At 41.1% G+C, this 21,171-nt stretch overlaps 1 protein-coding gene and 1 long non-coding RNA gene across 2 annotated transcripts; both read left to right on the forward strand.

Annotated features, from left to right (window-relative positions):
* The first annotated feature begins 2,868 nt into the window (after positions 1-2,868).
* HINT1 (histidine triad nucleotide binding protein 1) lies at positions 2,869-6,869 on the forward strand. The gene is made up of 3 exons (XM_071580160.1): positions 2,869-3,012; positions 5,672-5,776; positions 6,532-6,869. The coding sequence occupies exons 1-3, from the start codon at positions 2,902-2,904 to the stop codon at positions 6,694-6,696; spliced, it is 381 nt and encodes a 126-aa protein (XP_071436261.1). The 5' UTR covers positions 2,869-2,901; the 3' UTR covers positions 6,697-6,869.
* A 4,007-nt stretch (positions 6,870-10,876) lies between these two features.
* Positions 10,877-20,802, forward strand: LOC139684934 (uncharacterized). Its single transcript, XR_011699998.1, has 3 exons — positions 10,877-14,536; positions 19,531-19,566; positions 19,736-20,802. It is a non-coding gene; the product is annotated as an uncharacterized lncRNA (long non-coding RNA).
* The last annotated feature ends 369 nt before the right edge of the window (positions 20,803-21,171 follow it).

The raw sequence follows: 21,171 nt of genomic DNA on the forward strand, positions 1-21,171 counted from the left end.
CACACATTAATGAGGTCCCCTCTCAGCTCTCTCTTCTCAAGGCTGAATAGATGCAACTCCCTCAGCCTTTCCTTGTGAGAGAGATGCCCCAGTCTACCATTCTTCCTTACTGCCCTCTGCTCAACCCACTCTAGGAGTTCCACATCCCTCTTGTCCTCATGAGCCCAGAACGGGACACAGCACTCCAGATGTGCCCCACCAGGGCTGAGTAGAAGGGCAGGATCCCTTGCCATGACCTGCTGGCAATGCTTTTCCTAATGCATCCTGGGATACCACTGGCATTCTTAGCCATTCCAACAATGCCAACGCTTGGTATGATGAAGCTTGGTGGGAGGCTCCCAACACCTGCAGGAAGGCCTGTAGGGAGTCCCTAATGAGGAGGCAGTGCTGCCCACAGGCTCCTTGGCCCACGTGGGCTGTGAGGGCTGCCATGTGGCACAGGAACGCTGCCGGCTGAGGTGAGCCATGGTGAGGACAATGAGCTGCTCCTTGTCCTGCTCTCCCTGCCTAGGGTCTGCAGAGCACAGCCCAGGCAGCCTGGCTGTGCATGGCACAAAGACCAGCGTGTTCTGCCCTGTTCTTCTGAACAAAAATGTAATTGTTTCAAATGGGTAATTGGACAGCCAATTTTGTAAGTTCCTGTGCGACACCTGGAACGTCCAATAAATGGAGATAATTGCTCTTGCTTCAAGTAAGTTTTTATTTTGCCAGACTGTTTCCATGCTCTTGCAGTTAGAACAGCCAGTTCAGAATCTTTACTTACTTGGGGTGTCTTCCCCTTTCCCAGACTACTTTTTCACTTTTATAGGAGAAAAATTGTGGTTACAGTTGCCTGTTTCTGTGCTTATCAGTGGTATCTCAGGATGTCTCTGGTTTCTAGGCACGCAGCTGTACATAGAAGAAAGCAGCTGCACTTTTCAAGGACGCTTTTGGTTCCCAGGATCACAGCTCCCAAGCTGGCAGGCTTTTTCTCTGCTACTCTTTTCCAATAGACATTTTGCTCTGCTCAGTAATTTTCCCTTTCTAGTCGGGTCACTTTCTCCACTGCTCACATCAAGCTCCCCACAGCTCTGCCTTGCCACAGCCTGATGGACCAGCCCAGCCTTGGCTGGGGCATACCATGGCCAGGTTAGGTACTTTTATAAAACTCAGTTTCCATTCAAACAAGTTTAAGCTTCAATAACACATCACCCAGCATTAGCTAAAGGCAGCATGAGGATTTTCTGTGTAATCTGCTTTACTGCTCACTAGACCTCTAGCTTCAGTAAGAGTCTACTTAATTGCTTCATTGCAAGTACATTGAAAGATAATTGAAATAGAGGAACACTAAACTATTAATAATTTTAATATATTTATTATCTACTTAATTGTAAGCAATTATTAAATACTTTGGACTATGTATCCCATAATGAAACTTGATCTGTTAGTATGAGAAGTGATGTTTATTCTTAAATTTATTTCCGGAAATAATTATTGCAACTGTGAATGAGTAAATTAAACCCTTTGAAAATAATTTATTAAAAATAATATAAAATTTGCCATTTACAGAGTGAAATGAAAATGTATGTTGGAGTCAACTATGTGAATAAAATGTTTTTTGCTTTTTCAGAGAAACTTCTAAAATTGTCTCTTTTCATCTTCTCTTGACATAGAAATATGCTTTCTGGACTGACTCCACCACAGCCCAAGGAACAAGTAAAAGTAGATTAGCAGGTGCAAATAAATCCTGAGTAAGTATTTGTATATTAAACTCTGGAATCTGTCAGATCTTCTATTCTTTCACAAAATATTTTTAATTCCTGAGAAAATAAGGGAATAAAATTAATCATGTATTTGTACTGAACAACCATGATTAGGCAACAATAAAAATCAAAGAAATTTGACTTGGAAGCACCAATTCTATCCTTGTTTTAGTTGCCATAAAGCTCCAATACCATCTGTAGGACACATGCATGTCAGAGTAACAAAACTGAGAACCATCAACTGAGGAACAGAATATCATCCCAAAGTTTAATGTGCTTCATCATAGCTTTTTTTAACGGTATCTGAAGATAAACAAATTCAGAGTTTTTGTCAGCAATATATGACAAATTCTGCTCTTTTTGTAACATGTTCAGATAATCAAATGTGGAAGCATATTAGGATTAAACCACTTATCAATATTTATTCCCTGCCTCTCCATCAGTTCATCCTTCAGGTTGTAATGATACCAGGGCTGACCTGATTATGTAGCAGCACCTGGCCCTTCGTGTTGTTAAACCACATGAAAAGGAAGCCTTTTGTTACTCTTTTTCTCTCCCCCCCCCCGCTTTTCCATTTCTCCTATTTCGTGTCTGGTGTCATATATAAAAAAAGTATTTACGACTAGATGTGTAGCTGTGTAACACTGTATTGTCCTCCGTGGCCATACTGGTTAGTCATATTGATTATTCTGTTTCATGGTCAGGACATTACTCATGTGCAGAAGGGCTGCAGGAGCCACCCCGATTCCAGCCACACCCGACGCCTGCAAGCTTGCATGGAAAAGGTAACGAGAGCCTTGCCCGGAGCAGTCTGCAAGGCGAAGTCCCAAGAAGTGACACAGATATTTGGGCAGGACTTGATAAGGCTGCATTTCTGGCTACAACAGCCCCTCCTGGGGCGGCACTAACTCCGCAGAGGACGCTTCACTACCTTGATCCCTCCGCCAAGACCAGCCCCTGGCGGATTCCTGCGCGGCTCGGGGTTAGCGCGGGCGCGCCAGCGCGGTGGGCGGTGCCAAAGGGAAGAAGGACAGGCGAAGCCACCAATCGACAGGCTGGCACGGCCCGTCGCCATCTGCTGGTCCAATCAGCGCCGCCGCGGGCGTGGCCGCTGGAACGGGGCGTGGAGGCGGGCGGGTGACGCGCGGGAGCGACCGCCATGGCTGACGAGATCAGCAAGGCGCAGGCGGCGCGCCCTGGCGGGGACACCATCTTCGGGAAGATCATCCGCAAGGAGATTCCCGCCAACATCATCTACGAGGACGAGCAGGTGCGAGGGGTGCAGACGCGGCCGCCCGCGGCTCGCAGAGGCCGGGGGATGCCGTTGAGGTACTCAGGAGCGCGGCGCGGCGCTGCGGGCCAGGCCATCGTGCACCGTCCCTGGAACTCCATCGGGCTCCCTGCCAAGGGACGAGAGCTCGCACAGCTGGCATAGGAGAGTAGCCGTCACACCTTAACTGCAAGCGGTCTCTTTGCAGGGTCCGAAAAGTGCAGCCTATCTGGGTGCTTTTGCAGGTCCCTCATAGCCTTATAGAGGTAATGCAGCTCTACTTGCCAGGCCTTGGCTGTGAACTTCCGAGAGAGATTGTTAAAGGGAAAATTTAAAGAGAATTAAAACTTTTCGAGCTCTTATTAAGTAATAGTGGTCATCCTGCAGGCAGCAAATACCGCTTTCAGTGGTGCGGTGGATCTCGTAGCACTGAGCGATGCTGGTGCACCACAGCATGTTAGAGGCTAAATTGAATAATTAGCTCATGAAAAAATGCGGTCATTATCTCCAAGATGTAAGCGAACTAGCGTTCAAGCTCCCTTGCCGTCCCCCCGCTCCCAAATACGGGAGCTCCCATTAAGTAAGGGATTATTTTCAGTGTAGAATACGCTCGCTAGGAATGTCAGATTTATGTGTTTAAAAAGTGTCCATAGCTTGAAACAGTGTTTTCATAATAGATACAGAGATGTTGAGTTGCCATCTGCTCTCAAGAATGTTAGGCGTGTTACCTGCTTTCTGAAAATCACGCTTATGTTAATACACTGTGTTTATGTGAGGGTGTGCATTCTTTTCTTTCCCCGGTCAAAGCTACCTGAGGTTTTTCTTCAGCTGCAGAGGCTACAGCACAGTAACCAGAGCACCCTCTGTTTGGGAACCAGGCCATTGACTTCGCTGAGTGATTTATAGCACATAGTCACTGTTGGTAGCCATTAGTGCAGAATATTTTCTGAAACAGCAATTACCTTCAGTGTCTTGGTTGATTTTTACCTTAAATTTCACAGAAATGTAGAATTTCTTTCAGAGTGTAGTTGACTAGTGAGTGATCTTTTAATTAGTTTTGTTGGCTCCATCAAGGTCTGTCTAGAGGTGACTGGAAATATTGCAATGAGAAGGGTAAAGAAGGCTTTTAATCATTAATTAACATGCAGAGAAAAGGAAATACTAAAAAGTACAAAGTCTCTGTGGAATTTTGCCTTATCACTGTTGTTCCAGTCGAAACTAAACTTTCTGAAGTTTACACTGGTTTACTATGGACTTGCTGTGCTTTTTAATCTTGATGCTACTTATGCTTTTTGTTCCATAAAAAATTTTTTACTACTGGTCGTCTGCTCTTTAAATTTTTTGACTCAGTTTGACCATTTGGATTCTGCCTCTCTGTGGGCCACATTTAATAGAAAAAGTGCTTACAAAATTATCAGCTGGAAGTAAGATTTTTTTTTAATTGGGTGCAACTTACTTTTATTCTTTGATTATTTGCTTACTGTCCTCTGACTGGGAGAAATGAGCAGCTCATCAGATTCAAAACTGGGCATTATCTTCTTAAAATACCTTAACACTACAGAACAGATGTATAGAAAAACCAAAAGATTGTTACCGCAAGTTAAGTTTGGGCTTTTCAGCACCTTTTCTACTCTTGGCAAAGGCCACAGTTCTTCTTGGAATTAAAAAGCAGTTCATTCAGTTTACTAATTCACAAGTAAAACTATCCAGGAAATAAATATTTTGAAGAATCTCACTATGTGATTGTACATATGAACTCTCTGTGACATAACCAGTAACTGCCAGGTGTGTTGCTGTTAAATGTGAAGGGTAAGTCAGAGATGTCCTTGGACTGATGATGGCAGAGCACATGCTGGACATCTCCAAATTGTCCTGGTTGGCCGTTTGTACAGAGGCATAGCTTCCTTTTATCTTTCTTGGCTTTCTCTTTTATTTCTCTTACCTACTGGCAATTCATAATTTGACATTTATTTGATATCGTTAGATGCTGCATTCAGTTTTTGATTAGTAGTAATTTTGGTATTTGCACAACTTCAGTTGAGAGTCAACTACTCGCTACTGCTGGTTGTTCATATTTTAAAAGTGATGCCTTTCCCTCAGCGTAGGAATGTCTGAAATAGAGCCAGTCTTAATGCATTACTGTGAAATATTTTTTTCTGAAATAGCTGGTGCTTTGAGAAGTGTAATACGGCCTCAATCACATAACTTCAAGTTCTTTGGAATTTCCTTGCTGCCTTTGGACCAAGTCAATATTCAGACATAACTGGAAGATTATTAGCAACTCTTTGCCATTTGTTTTCTTAAACATGGTGTTAATAAAAAATCGAAATGAGCATAAATGTACTTTTTGTAGGCGCACATGCCAACAGCTCCATTAGTTGTTTATGCTTCTGTTGAAGTAATAAATCATGAACCTGATTGCATTTAACTTTGCTGAGAAGACTATAGCTTTTAAATGGAGTAGCAATTTCTTTTTTGTTTTCATGCCAACAGGTCTTGGTAAGTAGTGTTTTGTTTTTAGAAATTAGATGCCAAATAATAAATCATTCAAGAAAAATAATCTGCTTATGTTTGGGTTATCTGATAATCTGCATATGTACGTATTTAGCAATTGGTTTAATGAGGTGAATTATATATTAACTGTTTGCTGTTTCTCTAGTGCCTCGCATTCCATGATATCTCACCTCAAGCTCCAACACATTTCCTAGTGATTCCTAAGAAGCCAATTGTCAGGTTGTCTGAAGCAGAAGATTCTGATGAATCTGTAAGTACTCTAGAAGCTTTCTCTACACCATGCCTCTAATTACTTCATAATGTAGTAGCCTCTCTTTCTTTTCCTCTTGACATGTCAGAGACAGTTTTCTGATACTGTAATCCTTCTTCCTTAACTTAAAATGATAATAGAGTTAGGGTTTTCTTGAAAAATTCATCTTAGAAAGCAAAATATATTTCTCTGTGTGGATTTGCCATGGAAAATGAATTGGTATTTATTATATTAGGTTATAGTCTTGATGTCTGTTTTCATGGTTTACAGGCAGTAGTACTTCCTCTAATATGGGCTTTGGGGTTTTTAGCAGGTCAGAGGTGAAGAAAGGGAAAGTTAGCTGAATATTTCATTTGTAACTATAAACATCAAGCTAAAGATTTTGTAAGCCTTTACATGGTAAGATAAAGCTTCTTTTCTATCAGAATTATATGTGTTGTCTGAAATAGTAATAGGGGCTTAAACCATGAAATAAATTTGGCTTCTGTGACACTTCTGTAGTCTGTCACAGCCTAGCTTGAAAAAAATCTGTAGCTATATTTCCCCCCTGTATTGTGCCTACTCAGTCTTTATAGTTTTTCTTAGAAAATGTCAGTTGCAGTCAGATAACAATTTGAAGGGCAATGACTGAGTTTCTGAGAATTAGCTTATTGGCTTACTGATTCTCTGCTCTCATTCCTTCCCTTCTTGCCCTGTTTCCCTTTTTGTGTGTTTTCTGGTTTTTGTTTTTTCTTTTTTTTTTCTTTCTCCTCCAGCTTCTTGGGCATTTAATGATTGTTGGCAAGAAGTGTGCTGCTAACCTGGGCCTGACCAATGGATACCGGATGGTTGTGAACGAAGGGCCTGAGGGTGGGCAGTCTGTCTATCACGTACATCTCCATGTGCTGGGTGGCCGTCAGTTGGGCTGGCCTCCTGGCTAAGGGTTTTACACCATAAGAGTTAACTGCATGTGTACAAGTCACCACCAAATAGACTTCATATGTTGTCCATCAATCTAGCCACTGTTAGCGTATTGTTTTTTTTAATGTGTGTCTACAGAGAGTAATAAATGCTCTGAACGACATTCGCACAATAAAGATGAAGCATGTGGGAATTGTCTCTGTCTGGTGTGCCTTACTTATGGAAACAGTTCTGCAGGTTAAAAGGATGTTCTCTGGAATTTAAGTAGGTTTTGGTCTGCTAACAAATCTTCTGTAGGCAGTAATTTGCCATGGCATTTGAAACCTGAAGGTGCAACTGAACTGTTCAGCAAACTTTCATGTCTCTTGGGAAGAAAACCTGCAGGGTTTTTTGATATGGTATGTAAATATTCATAAAGCCAGTGTAGGCTGCCATGGAAATTGTTTTTTTAAAGTGAAATTTGAACACCCTGTGCAAGACTTGTGTTGGGACAGTGCAGTGTGTTGGGAACATACACCTCCTGTTGGAGCTCTCTGTCATTAGCATTATAACACTCATTTTTTCCAATGAGAAGGGGCAAAACATAGTCTCAATGGCAGCTGTGATAGTTCTATAGTGCATGGGTACTTAATATTGTGATTTTGATCAAATTGAGGACTTGAAAATACTGAACTCTTGTAAGATGCTCAAGGCATTTCATCTTGGCATATAAGCAGCATGATGTAGTGTGTATATGCCTTTTAGAGTCCAGATATTAGTGAGCAGATTTTGGCCTTAAGTGAATAGTAGTTTCTCTGTGTTGCTGCATACAGTTAGTTTTTCATGCAACACTGTTATCATATCTCCCAAGACAATAAATTTTCTTGAAGTTAGGGTTACCCCTGTGTCTGCCAGTGTAAATACAATAAACACCTGTTCTTTCTGATAAAGTCACAAGTAACCAGTTTTTATGATTAAAGATACTTGAAAGCCACTAGGCAGATGCCTTGAGAAAAACTGGAAAATAGAGTTATTTGTGAACACCAAAGGTCTTAAAGAAATGTGTGAGTGTAGAGGATGGACAGGTAAAGGCTATGAGTTGGGTTTTCTGTTCAGATCAAACTTGCAAGTTTGGTAAAGCCATTTGAATTCATTCTACTTGAAAGAATTCTGTAAGTACTTTTGAATGTCCTGGCCCTTCAGGGTTTTTACCCTAGGATGTGACTTAAACTGGAAGATCAGCTAGTGCTTCTGAAGGTGGCTGGTCTATAGCTGAGTTAGGAATAAAAAGGTGGTTCTCTAGGGGCAGCCTGACAGTGTAACTCCTGTATCACGTACACAGAAGAAGAAAACTACCCCATACCCAGAGGTATGACATCCCTGGGCAGATAGCTGAGTGTGTATCACAAGAATGACTCGATTCTGTGGCTGGATGATGACTTCCCTACAGCTCCTGTGTCTTGTGATTTCTGAGGCCACATAATGAAGGGAGATATGTTAACTTCATCACAAGGAGGCAGCAAACTTCATCACAGTAAACACCAAGGAGGTGGATGTGAGAAAGTGGGTTATTCTACATACCCTTTGAGTCTACATTATGGATGGACCTAAAGCATGCACTGGAAGATGTCTTGATCTTTTTTGCTCCGCAGGTAATCAAATGTAGGTAGATGATAAAAGCCTGTGAGCAACCCAGGGACTTCACCTTTATTTATTCTTCATGGTCAGAAGGTGGAAACAATTCACGTGAATTAAATACAAGCTGATGTACAGTCTGAATTTGAATTGCTGTAGTGTAATACCACTGTTCTGTCACTCCAAGTCAGCGACAACATGAATGTCTGGGAGATAAACTGCACCGTGACATCTGTGTCAGTTTCTAAAATGTCAGATACTGAGTTTGAACTGGCATTTCCTGGGCATGAACTTTTGCATTCTCTTAGGTATTGAGCTGCCCAGTCCCTTTAAGCCAAGCTGACCACGTGTCCCCATGCAGTTCTTGTTTCAGTGCCTAACCACCCGCTGGGTACAGAACCTTTTTCCAATATCCAATCTAAACCTCTCCTGACACAACTTAAGGCCCTTTCCTTGGGTTTTGTCACTGGTCATCCCAGAGAGGCGATCGATGCCTGCCCTTCCTCTTCCCCTCACAGGGAAGTTGTAACCGCAATGAGGTCTCCCCTCAGTCTCTTCTTCTCCAGGCTGAACAGACCAACTGACCTCAGGCACTTATACAGCTTTCCCTCTAGACCTGTTCACCAGCTTCATAGCCCTCCTCTGGATACTTTCTAGTAGCTGAATATCTTTCTTACATTTTGGTGCCCAAAACTGCACACAATATCCAAGGTGAGGCCGCCCCACTGCAGAGCAGAGCAGAGCAGGACAATCCCCTCCTTTGACTGACTGGTGATGCTTTGCCTGATGCCCCCCAGGACATGGTTGGCCCTCCTGGCTGCCAGGGCACTGCTGACTCACATTCAACTTGCTGTCAACCAGGACCCCCAGATCCTTTTCTGCAGCACTGTTCTGCCTCTCATTCCCTAGTCTGCCAGACATCCAAGGTGACCCTACCCCAGGTGCAGAATCCATGATTTTGTCTTGTTGAACTTAATAGAGTTGGTGATTGCCCCCTCTAGTTTTTTGAGGTCACTCGACAAGACCTCTGCCTTCGACAGAGTTGACAGCTCCTCCCAATTTAGTGTCACTGGCAAAATTGCTTAATACTATTTCGAGTCCTGTGTCCAAGTTGTTTATGAAGATGTTGAAGAGAAGTGGGCCTGCTGAATTTTGTCAGTGTAAAAACTCTGTTTTTGTGAGGAAGATGGTGAATTCTCTAGAAACGTGATAAAATATCATGCTCCTGTTTGAAAGACGGAAACTACATATGGAAAATCCCCACCCTACTATCACATAGTGGAGAACGGGTAGCCTTCTGCCTTGTTCAGAGCTCTAAGGGACCTTGGAGTTGTATCCTCTGGCAAAACAGAAACAGCTCTGTCATTTCATTCATGAAATACTAATTTTTCCTCTCGAAGAGTAGCCAGTCCTGTTTTACATAAGCAACTGGTATGATCAGTGGTTTAGACCATGTCAGCTAGCATTTGAAGCATCTAGTTGGACCCACTGTGCTTTAGTCTCTTACAGAATCATTTACCCTTGCAGAGTGGGGATACTGCTTTTTATCCCTATGCCTCTGTTTTACTGTCATAGTAAGATCTGAACTACAATGTGTGGCATTGGTGGAATAACAATTCCAGAGGCTTAATTTCAGGAAGGAAATGGATAAAAGGAAAAGAGGTGAAGAGGAAAACAAAATTCTAGCATTGTTCTCTCTGGGTTGTTTTCTGAGTACTCAGGTGTAGAACTCTGGAGTTGAAGTTGTTTAGCTCCCAACAGTGGTTGCTCCTCTGTGGTTCAGCTCCATACTGGGGCTCTGCCTCTATCAGATAACCCAGTGCAAACCAACGGAGGCTCCATGCCTTTATTCACATCACAGCTTGTCTGCCTGTCCGTGACATTTCTGTACTCTGGCACAGAGGTGAGGTTCCAGCAAGCTGTGGTGACAAACCTAACATCACAGTATTTACACAGGTCTTCCTTCCTGTAGTCATTGATTGGAATGCATTCAGTGATTAGGTTGCAAGTTACACTACTGCTTATTAATTATATTAGTTCTTCATTATAATAATTTCTGGAGAAGTATTTAACTTGATTTAATTTTTAGTTCAAAAGCTTTATGCCATAAATTTTATCTGAAGCTTAGTTTAGTTAGAACACTTGGGTTGATGCTTGATGGAATTAATCAGCTTGTCACTGCCTTTTTTGCAGTTAGAAAAACCTCATTTAATTCTTAATATTGTGGAGTATGTAGCAGCACAGTAGCACCCACAAAAATGCTTCTGTTTTTATTCACAGTAGAGCAAACATGCATTTGCTTTTCCAGCTGTGACATGTAAACATCTCAGTTTTGAATCAGATGTGAAATAAGTGGGAGTCATGGTACAGTTCACTTTCTGCTCTGAGGCACCTCTCTGGATTTCATCTGTCTCCCTGGAGATTCCAGTTATCATTAAGTCATGGGCTAGCCTAGGGCCTTCCTCTGTTATTTCTGCACACACAGAATGGTATTGCAGGTTCATGACCAAGCAAGATGCATCATGACTGTAGTCCAGTGATTAGAATGCTTATTCAGTGAAGCTGAGCTTAGAGGAGTGTGGTAAACACTATTACTCTGGTCTCAGAATTTATGTTGAACACTAACATGAAGACCAGACTAATGTAACCATTTTGCAGAGGAAGCTGGAAACAAAAGGGTAGAATTATATTCCTGTATTTTAGACTCAAGTCCTCTGTCCTGTAGTAAAGGCACATGGGATAGAATATGCCAACTCCTTTAAATTTAACAGATAGGATGCAGGGGTAGATATTTTGCAATAATTAGCATTTTCCTTTAAACAGCATTTCAATTAAAAGAAGAAAAAACCTTCTGACTGCATTATATGTGTCCTGATCTTGCTGGGGCAGCAGTGTGTGCTGTCTGACTGGGTGTGTAGTTATGCTGTGATCAAGCTTTGCTGCAGTTCCCTCTTTGAAAAAATGTGGGTCAACATGGAGCTTTTTGGAGACACCAGGTAAAACAAATGGCTTCCTTGCACATTTAAACACTTGTGGGACAAGAATGGAGTTCTGTCTGGGATTTTTCAACATTGGTGAGTTACACGTCTCTCATCTTTGCTTTATCTTCAGACTTGAATGAAAGGCCATGTGCATATTTATGAAATTCTTTCAGACCTTTACACAGGTACATTTACCCTGGTAGTAGTTTAGTTTAGATTGTGTTTATGATTAGTGGTAGCACTTTTTTATCAGAATGTTAAGAAAGGTTTTCCTAGGTTTATCTGATGTATTACTGTGGGAAAAGCGAAAGAACAATAAGCCTTGTGGCAGAACAATAAGCCTTGTCTTTGGAAGAATGGACTTAAACTTCCTGAGCTTATAGATTAGATACCATGGGATGCAGCCATGGAGAGGTCTGAAACAGCTTTTTGGTTGTCAAAAATAGCTTCCTTCAGGCATAGGAACAGTGTGTTTTGAAGTTCACAGACTGAGGAGGTATGGCAGGAGGTCCGCATGGCTGAATGGGCAGCTCTGACTGAACTCAAGTCACTTGTACATCAATGGAAGTGAGTATGAGCTACATGAAAGAAATAAACATTTCTCAAATGAAAGAGAAGAGCCAAACTCATCTGGAACTGAAATTTGTGGGGAATGACAAGGGCATTAAGAAGGGCTGTTATAGCTGCCTAAGCAGCAAGAGCAGCCTGAAGAACATGTAGACCTGGGGAAAAAATAAGGTGGTGGGCCCAGTCACACAGGAAGTACAAAAGGCAACAGCACTTTTTGCTCTTTACTGACAAGGTCTGCTGTCAGTTTGCCTAAGCCTGTGTACACAGAGGCCAAGTGTGGGCCACGGTAAAGGAAGATTGAGTTAAAGATTTCTTAAGCAATCTATACTTACACAGAAGTTCATGGGACTAAGTGGGATGCTCCAATGCTGCATGTCATAATGAAACATCTCTCTGTGACATTCAAACAGGCATGATGCCTGGGTGAAGAACTTTATGACTGCAAGAAAGCAAGCATCACAGCTATCCTAAAGAAAGATAAGGTGGATTTGGGGAATTTCAAGCCTAATCAAAGTCACCAGGGAGATCACTGGAGCCAGTCTTCCTGAAATAGTTTCCAGAGCCATCAGCAAAAGGTGATAGTGAAAAGCAAGCACAGAATTACCTGGTCAAATTGTGCCTGACCAACTTGATTGCTTTATACAATGATGTGATTAACAGTGTGGGCATGTAGAAAGCAAAACATTTGACACAGCCTCTTTGTAGCTGAAGGATTGGTAGAATTCCATGTGAGTGCAAAACTGGCTGGACTGATAGGTTTGAAGAGTAGGAATTCAGATAGTGGCTGTAGGCATTACATTCCTCGGGGTTTTGTATTGCTGACATTTACTGACTTCATCAATCACCTAGAAAATGGGATGGAGCACAGCCTTTGGAAGTCCACAGATGACATCACATTGGGGTGGGGAATGGTTGATAGGCTGGAGGTCAGGACTGATATTCAAAAGCACAACGGGTTGAAAAAGCAGACCGATGTCGACCTTTTGAAGTCCAACAGAAGTGCTGAGTCCTGCACTTGGAAGGGACCAGTCTTATGCAGCAGATACAATGGGGATTGACTGGCTAGAAAGCTGCTTTGTAAAGCAAGATCTGGGAATTTGGGTGAAGAAGAAGTTGAACAGAAATCAGCAGCATGTCCTTGCAGCAGTGAAGGCTAAGCCCACCCTGTCCAGCATTAAGAACAGCTTGATTGAGGGAATTCATTAATCTCTTCAATTCAGCACTCATGAGATGGTGCCGGGAGTGCTGTGTGCAGCTTGGTCTCATTAGTAAAGAAAAGATGCAGACATACTGGAAAGGCTCCAAGGGTAAGCCATTGAGATGGTTGCTGAAGCCCATGGTATTCAGAGTCTCAGAAACTGGGTTGTTCTGTCTTGGAGAAGGAGTGACTTGGAGGGAGCTTACTCTTTTCAGTTTTTCAATGGGTGATTGTAGAGAGTACAGGCTTCAGAAGGTGCAGAGGAAAAGGGTAAGAATCAATGGACTGATGTTGCATTAGGTGAAATTCTGAATAGGAATATTAGGAAAGATTTCAGTGAGGAAGGTTAAATACTGGAGAATGTTGCTTAGAGGGGCTGTGGAGACTGGAGATGCTCAGTGCTTGACAAGATTGTAAGGAATGTGGATCTTACTTCAAAGCTGGCTCTAGTCTGAGTGGGAAAGTGGACTAGACAATCTTGAAAGGTCCCTTCCAATATTGTTGTGTGGTTTCATTAGTGACAACATAAACATTTTCTAAGAATGTTCAAAATAAAGTGATGGAAACCCTCAAAAAGTCAAAGTTGCAGAATTGAAATAAAACTCATGAAAGAGAAGAGCTGGTTGTATCTGAAATCCTGTGATTTTGAAATTTAAATGCAAATACATATTTGCATCTATCAGACTTTATAGGTTTGTATAGGATTTATGACATCTCTTCTTATTTCTTGAAGCTATGAGAAATACCATATTAAGCTGCTCATTGTTAGCCACAATTAATTAGAAATCCGTGTCTGGAAACAATGAAAATGTGGAACACATTTCTTTCAAATCCAGAAAAAAAACTCACAAAAGAACCCCCAAAGAAATGGAACAAACAATTAGTGTGGTGATGCTGTTATGAACAGACTGAATATTTTGTAATGAAAAATTCATGATTGTTTCTTGTTTTACAGGATGAAAATTGCAAGAGAAGTGTGGATAATGTCTCCTACCCCCATTGCATTCCCTGATGAATGGCAACTGTTTTGGGATGTTAGTCAGCCACTGTTAATTCCCATATGAACTCAGACAATAGTGCAGTTTACAGTCTTGTTACCAGGAAATTTTTTCTTGTTTTCTCATCTGATAGACCTTGATATGGCAAAACCAAGCTGAGACTGAAAATGTTGTTTGGTTCAGATAGTTGGTGATGGTGATTGAAAAAGACAAATCAAAATGGTCCAATGTGTTGCCTACAGCTATGTGAGCTGGTGCCCATCTCAGGTGCTTGATTGGTTTAAAATATATGTGTATGTAGTGCAAGTTACTTGGTGTAAAAAGGAGAGCAGAATGTAATGTATTTGAGTTCATCTTTGCCTTTATAAGGTTGTGTCTGGACCTTTGACGTCTGTACAGCAATCCCAGCTGACTGTTGTTTGGATAGGAGGCCAGATCTGCACTGCCTGCCAGATTGCTCTCATTGAAGAGGACCCCAACCTTTCTGCTGACAAGTCAGGTTGTATTTTCTGGCTAACAAGAGAAACAGATCTTGAAAGAAAGGCTTTTGGTCAGATTTATGTTTTTGAGTTTTAAGATGTTGTGCCTAGTGTTCTTGGTTGTTTGGGTTTTTTTATCCCAACGTGTGTTGTCTTATATAGCTGCATGGATTTCAATATTTATATCTGTCTTGGGTTGAGCTGGCAAAACGCCAGCTGTCCAAGACAGAGTGAAAGGGTTTTTCTCCCTCCCAACTAGCTAAGGGAAAAAGAAGAGGGAGAGGGAAAAAAACCCCCTCAAAACTAACTACATGTATTTATACAGACAAGAGAGAATTAAGAAGAAACTACAATATAACACACACTTACACAAGTTATGTATAACAAGAAATAACTTCCCACTCCCCAGTTAATACAAAGCCCATTACTCTAGATTAATAAGCACTCTAAAATACACCTTGCAAGAAACAGAAAGGCTAACAACAAAATATTTCTACTTCCCTGAACTCAAACAAAACGCAAGCAGCAGTAGCCAGAGCAAGGCCTAGCATAGTAAGAGTTGCTGCCAGACGTCCTCCTCTTAATGCAGCCATGATAGAACTGAACTAACACCTCCCACTGCTGCCCCATATCTTAAGTTTGTGTCATCTAGTATGAAATACTTCCTTGGTTACCCAGTCAGGTGATAGCTGTCTCCCAATCCACATAGATTCTCTGAGCCTGCTAATTTGAGGCCTAGCTAAAACCACTACAACTTCCACCCCTTATTTCATACTAAGTGACGTCAACCTTGTATTTTAGAAGTTTACATCTATTTATTCTTGTGCTTAAACAGTCTTTGTTCTTTCTAGGGCTGTCTTCTACCCCTCTGTATTGTAGGCAATAGTCCATTAGGATGGGGTAGGTACTTCAGGTAGGAAAAAACAGTTCATCATTGGACACTAACACCAGTTCAGCTCAGGTCTTCTTCATCTGATGGTTCATGTCCTGCAACACAGAAGTCAAAATGCAAGTTACCTTTTTTTTTCAAAGTTAAATATCTTTGAGGCACACATTGGGATTATCCCACCCTCTTTTCAGGGGTCACCATCTCCACACTGGGGTTACTATCTCCACACTAGGGTCTCCATCACCTTCTCAGGGGTCTCTATCCTTTTCTCAGGGGTCTCTATCCCCTTCTTAGGGGTCTCTATCCCCACACTGGGGTCACTATCTCTTTCTCAGGGGTTTCACAATAGCGGATAACGTGGGAAATAATGTCCATGGTTAAATCTACTCCTTGGCCTCGTTCACCGACAGGTGGCCTGAGGCATCCTGGGCCTATTGAGCCAGGAACAACTCTCCCTTATGCTAGTCCAGGTGTGATGTTCCTCAGCTCAGCCTTTGGGCACATGAGCATCCACATGATGAATCTCCACAGAATATACTTAAGCAGCAGTGTCCTGCCACACACTAACAGCCCACATGGGCCTCTCTATGCTTCAATTAATTTTCTTCCATCGGTCCAGCCACCCTCAGAGAGGCACTGGCTGTCATCTACAAGTCAGTGTAGAGATACAGCCTTGGCTAGTTTTCTGGTTCAGCAATGTCCAGTAGACTTGGTTATTCTCCTCCTCTTCTCGGTGGAGGCCGGGCGGCTTAATTGCTGTTCTTGGCTCTGTTCTGGGATCTCTGCTTCAACATGTGGACAGCTTTTTTACCAGCTTTCTTACGTTTTGATTTCCATACTTGGACTTCAAGCACAGAAGTAGATGCACTGTCCCACCTCCTCATGTCTTTCCCCTGGTCACACAGGAAGGACAACAGTTCACCATGTGACTCACGCTTGGGGTTTGCTCTTTGTTGAGGTGAGGCAGGAGAGAAGGACAGCTTGCTTTGGCTGTAAGGCTTCCCCTTGCAGTGGCTACAGTCACAGCAGGTATGAGTTGAGCTGTCTGAGGTCACAGAAATAGTCAGTACAAGGAATAAAACGAGTGTCCAGTAGCAAGAGGACATCTTTATCTTATTTGTTCTAGAAGTACCATAACAAAGCAGAAGTCAAGGAATGTTTCTATAACAATGCTCCCGGGAACCTTGCTAACCTTCTGGGACACTTGCCAGCGTCCTTCGTTTCCCGGCCAATGCACCATTTATCTGTCTTGGGTTGAGCTGGCAAAATGCCAACTGTCCAATACAGAGTGAAAGGGTTCTTTCCCCCCCCCCAACCAGCTAAGAGAAAAAGAAGAGGGAGAGGGAAAAAAAAACCCTCAAAGCAAGTTTATGCTGAAAGTAACTACATGTATTTATACAGACAAGAGAGAATTAAGAAGAAACTACAATATAACACACACTTACACAAGTTATGTATAACAAGAAATAACTTCCCACTCCCCGGTTAATACAAAGCCCATTACTCTAGATTAATAAGCACTCTAAAATGCACCTTGCAAGAAACAGAAAGGCTAACAACAAAATATTTCTACTTCCCTGAACTCAAACAAAATGCAAGCAGCAGCAGCCGGAGCAAGGCCTAGCATAGTAAGAGGAGCTGCCAGATGTCCTCCTCTTAATGCAGCCATGATAGAACTGAACTAACACCTCCCACTGCTGCCCCATATCTTAAGTTTGTGTCATCTAGTATGAAATACTTCCTTGGTTACCCAGTCAGGTGATAGCTGTCTCCCAATCCACATAGATTCTCTGAGCCTGCTAATTTGAAGCCTAGCTAAAACCACTACAATAGCTTATCAAAATGGTAGATTTTTTTTTGGAAAAAATTTAAGTGAATATGTACACTATAAGTGAATGTGGTTTAAAGAGGAGATTCTTATGTAGTTTTGTTTCACAATATATTAATAGTAAACTTTTATAAAATATGTCAGTACATATACTTAATTTCACTGTTAAAAATAAAGTGGACTAATTTGATGTTGTATTAATAAGCTGTCTGGGAGTGGTTACAGCCAGACAAAAAGCTGTTCTGTAGGTATTGCAGTCTGAAACTCCAATTCCCAAACTGGTTGTATCTTAGTTCTTTTGTGTCTTCTTACATATAACATACTTAGAAAAGCTAGCTCCTGTTTAGGAAAAAATGAAAACAAATGAGTACACATGGCGTACTTGCCAATATTGGAAATCCTGCTGCAAAGACTTATGAAGTTAATTTAGTTAGTTGGTAGCACCATGTAATCAAACAGGAGAAAATATCCTCTGTCCTCTAGATTTTTCTGTCTTCTTAAATGATAATTCAGAAAGAGTAATGAATTAGAAAATGACAGTATTTGAGGGCACAAATGTTTGAAAGTTCTTCACTACTCTGAAAGAACTGATCTGCAGCAGTTCTAGATATTTGTGGCCAGCCATTAGAATTCTTCCTCTTTACTGTCCCTAACAAAATAAGTTATAGATGGCTAGTACTACATTTTTCTATCTCATTGTGATCAGTCTGAACTTTCTTGCAGTTCCCATTTAAAAAACATTGGGATGTATTTAAATAAAATAACTCCAAATTCGTCTTTCGCAAGGAAATATTTTATTGTTATTTATCTTAGACTGCTAACGTGTATGAAATGTACTGCATCTGATGTGTTTCAAAGTCAGGTTAAATGATGTTTAAAAAATTGAATAAATTTAAAAAATTCATTACATTGTAAATGGAACAATGGATAATGAAACAAAATGAGTAAGAAATTTAATTATGGAGTGTGAGAGAAAAGAAGAGGGTGAATCTTAAAGACAGGTAACAGAATGATGGGATACTGAGAGATAGGAATTTAAATAAATATGACGTACTGAATATGACTTCCAGTCCAGATGCCTGGTAGTGCAGTATGATTTTTAGGTACATTTTATTGCAGTGTTTTTCAAATGCTCTTAACAACATTTTGACTTTGAAATTTACACTGGTTTCAGTGGGAACCACATTCAGCCCTCACTGAGTACTTCTAAAAATTCCTTATGTCCTGTCTGGCTACACCAGGACATATTAAAATATTAAGTTATTGTGGTAGTGAAAAACACTGTTGCCCACTGAAAGACATTCTAATTCTGGTGTGTGTTCTGTAATTGAAAAAATATGTACTTTGTAAGTGGGTATAATGAAAAATGACACACCCAAGTATCCAAGTGAAGTGTTCTTGTCTCTTTCTTATGAGTCAGCATGCCGGCTTTTCAATGACAGAACCTTCTATCCCTAAAATTTCTGAACAAATTTCCCTACCTGTATTTCCCAGGCATGGCCACATGGGAGCAGCATAAGACTTGTTAAATTCAGCCTCTGGTGGTTCGACAGTGGCCTCGGGCATCTTGGCTTTTCGATGGGACAGTGTGTGAATGTTAATCTGCAAAGTTGTAAACAAAAAAGTGATTCAGGTTTTAAAATGGTTTCTTCTCATGCACAGAATTTCTTGTTTGCAGAACAGCATTCAGCAGTTCAACGTGGTTAGTACAGTTAGGTAGCCAGAGTTTTAGCTTTTAATTAGCTGGATACAATCTTAAGAGCTGCAGTGTGTTAGTTTAGAAAAAAATCTTGCTAGTGTCCCTCTGAGAATTTCTTGCATACACTCATGTTAATATGAACACAATGTCTTCTGGAGAGTCCTTTCCAAGAGTGATCAATGCAAATACTACGAAGATGACACATATTTAATGTTTTGAACGTGGCATGTGTAAAACGTTATCTTCACATCTAATATATTGTCACTGCAGGTGCACAGAACAAAGGTGGTTACATAACTCTTTCCAATAGCAATCCCACCCTTGATGTCTCATTATTCAGACAAGTCCTGGGTTGTTACAGTGTATCATTACATTTCAAGGACTGTATAAGAACCTTTAGCAGGAAAGGGGCCTTAAAAATCTCTGAGTAAAAACTAGAAATGGCTTAACAAGCACTGAACTGTAACTATGTAACAATATAATCATTTTTTCAGAAATGCTTTGGATTTATGCACAATATTGTAAAAGTCTCTTCTAAATAATGCTGTCAGTCACTTAACATTGATTGAGAAAACATTTTTTTCACATTACTCTTCAGGTGGAGAGTTGCATTTCAGACAGGAGGAGCATTAAGGTACAAAATCAGGGACCAAATGCCACGTTGTCAATGATATTCTGACTCTCACTGTCTCTTTTATTTTTGTGGGGTTTGGGGGGTTCTTTTTGTAATTTTTTTCCTCTGTAAGTGGGCTTCTTATATCTGATTGACTAGCTCCTTCCATAAATTTTAATTTAACCTACAGGTGGTGCCATGAATGCCTGAGAAACTTACTGAAGCAGGAACAAATCCTATGTATTTCATGGACAAACACTGCAATTAACCCAGAGAAGAAATAATTTGACTTATGGTATCTGCTAAGCATTGGTGATTGTATGTAAAGATGTTGGGTTTCAAGAATTGAACAAGAAGAAAAGCCATCTTTAGAAATCTGCTTTATGAAAGCAGTTGTAATTTTGAAAGAATGAGAGAGTGTAAACAAATATTATAGTCTAAAGCAGGGTTAGGAATATGAATATAGAATGAGATGAGAGTTTGACTGGAATTTCTGTTATTTTGCCGTATTACTAGCGTTTAGTAACTGGCAAATAAGCAGTGACTGTTTTATCCCCTAAGAAGTCCCATTGTCTTGGGGGACTATGACTTCTAAAGTTACACTACAACTAACTTTCTAGGATGTAAATGATAAAATAAATTGTTCACTGAACTGTTTGGGGCAAGTTCTGGGCCTTCTGTGTATAGGAGAACCATCTGCCTGAATCAGATCCCATCTGACCCAGCAGCATAAGAGCTTTTTGTGACTTTTAGTCATGATCACTTGCTACCTGCCTACCTGTTGGCTGAACAGTCAATTTTTCAGAACTGTCAGTCTGCTCTTCTCCTTCACTTTTTGTTTGCATTGAGATTTGCAGCTCACAAGATGAGGTCCTTATATGTTGTTAGCAAGAGCATAATAAGCATATGTAGTGCTGAATTAATTATTGCACATTAAGGGAAAAAATAGAAGTGCTATCTATAGGTCAGCTGCAGACCTGTGTCAGAGTAGGAAGCACAGTAAAAACGGTCTTGTAATTCTGAAAGTTGTAGAAATAAGTAATGAAAAATAATGAGAAGTTTTTATTTCAACTACACTGCTTCATCACCTGTTGCAGCCCCTGATTTTGGTGGGTCTGAAGGACCACCTTACAAGTTTCGTTTTCACCTTAAAAGGACATGTTTCCAGCCTCAACCAATTGGAGTCAGACCACTGTACCTGGGGCGGGGTCACTTAAGGTGATATATATCTGTGTTTTTGAATAAACTTTGGATTTGCTTGAACATTATATTAGTGTGTGCAGTCTCACTAGAGCCTGGTCGACAACAATTGGTGGACCTCAATGTGATTTGAGAACATGGAAGCCACCTGCAGACCTGCCTAGAACCTTAAGAAGTGGCCCCCGAGAGCTGCTGTGGCCCAATTTTTTTTGGGTGCTTTGTGAAGAAGCCTCTGAGAGCTTCTGTCTCCCGTAGACTTGGGAGTTTTTTGTAGTGGCCTTAAGAGCTGCTGGAAGAACGTGGACTGAAGGATCCACGACCTTCAAACCGGTGAGTTAAAGAAACATGGGAAATTCCAATTCGACTAAAACGAACTTATTGCTTGATAAATTTGAAAAATTAACTCAAGTTACAAAAACAAACATT

Source organism: Pithys albifrons, chromosome Z (genome assembly GCF_047495875.1).
Source record: "Pithys albifrons albifrons isolate INPA30051 chromosome Z, PitAlb_v1, whole genome shotgun sequence".
NCBI lineage: Eukaryota > Metazoa > Chordata > Aves > Passeriformes > Thamnophilidae > Pithys > Pithys albifrons.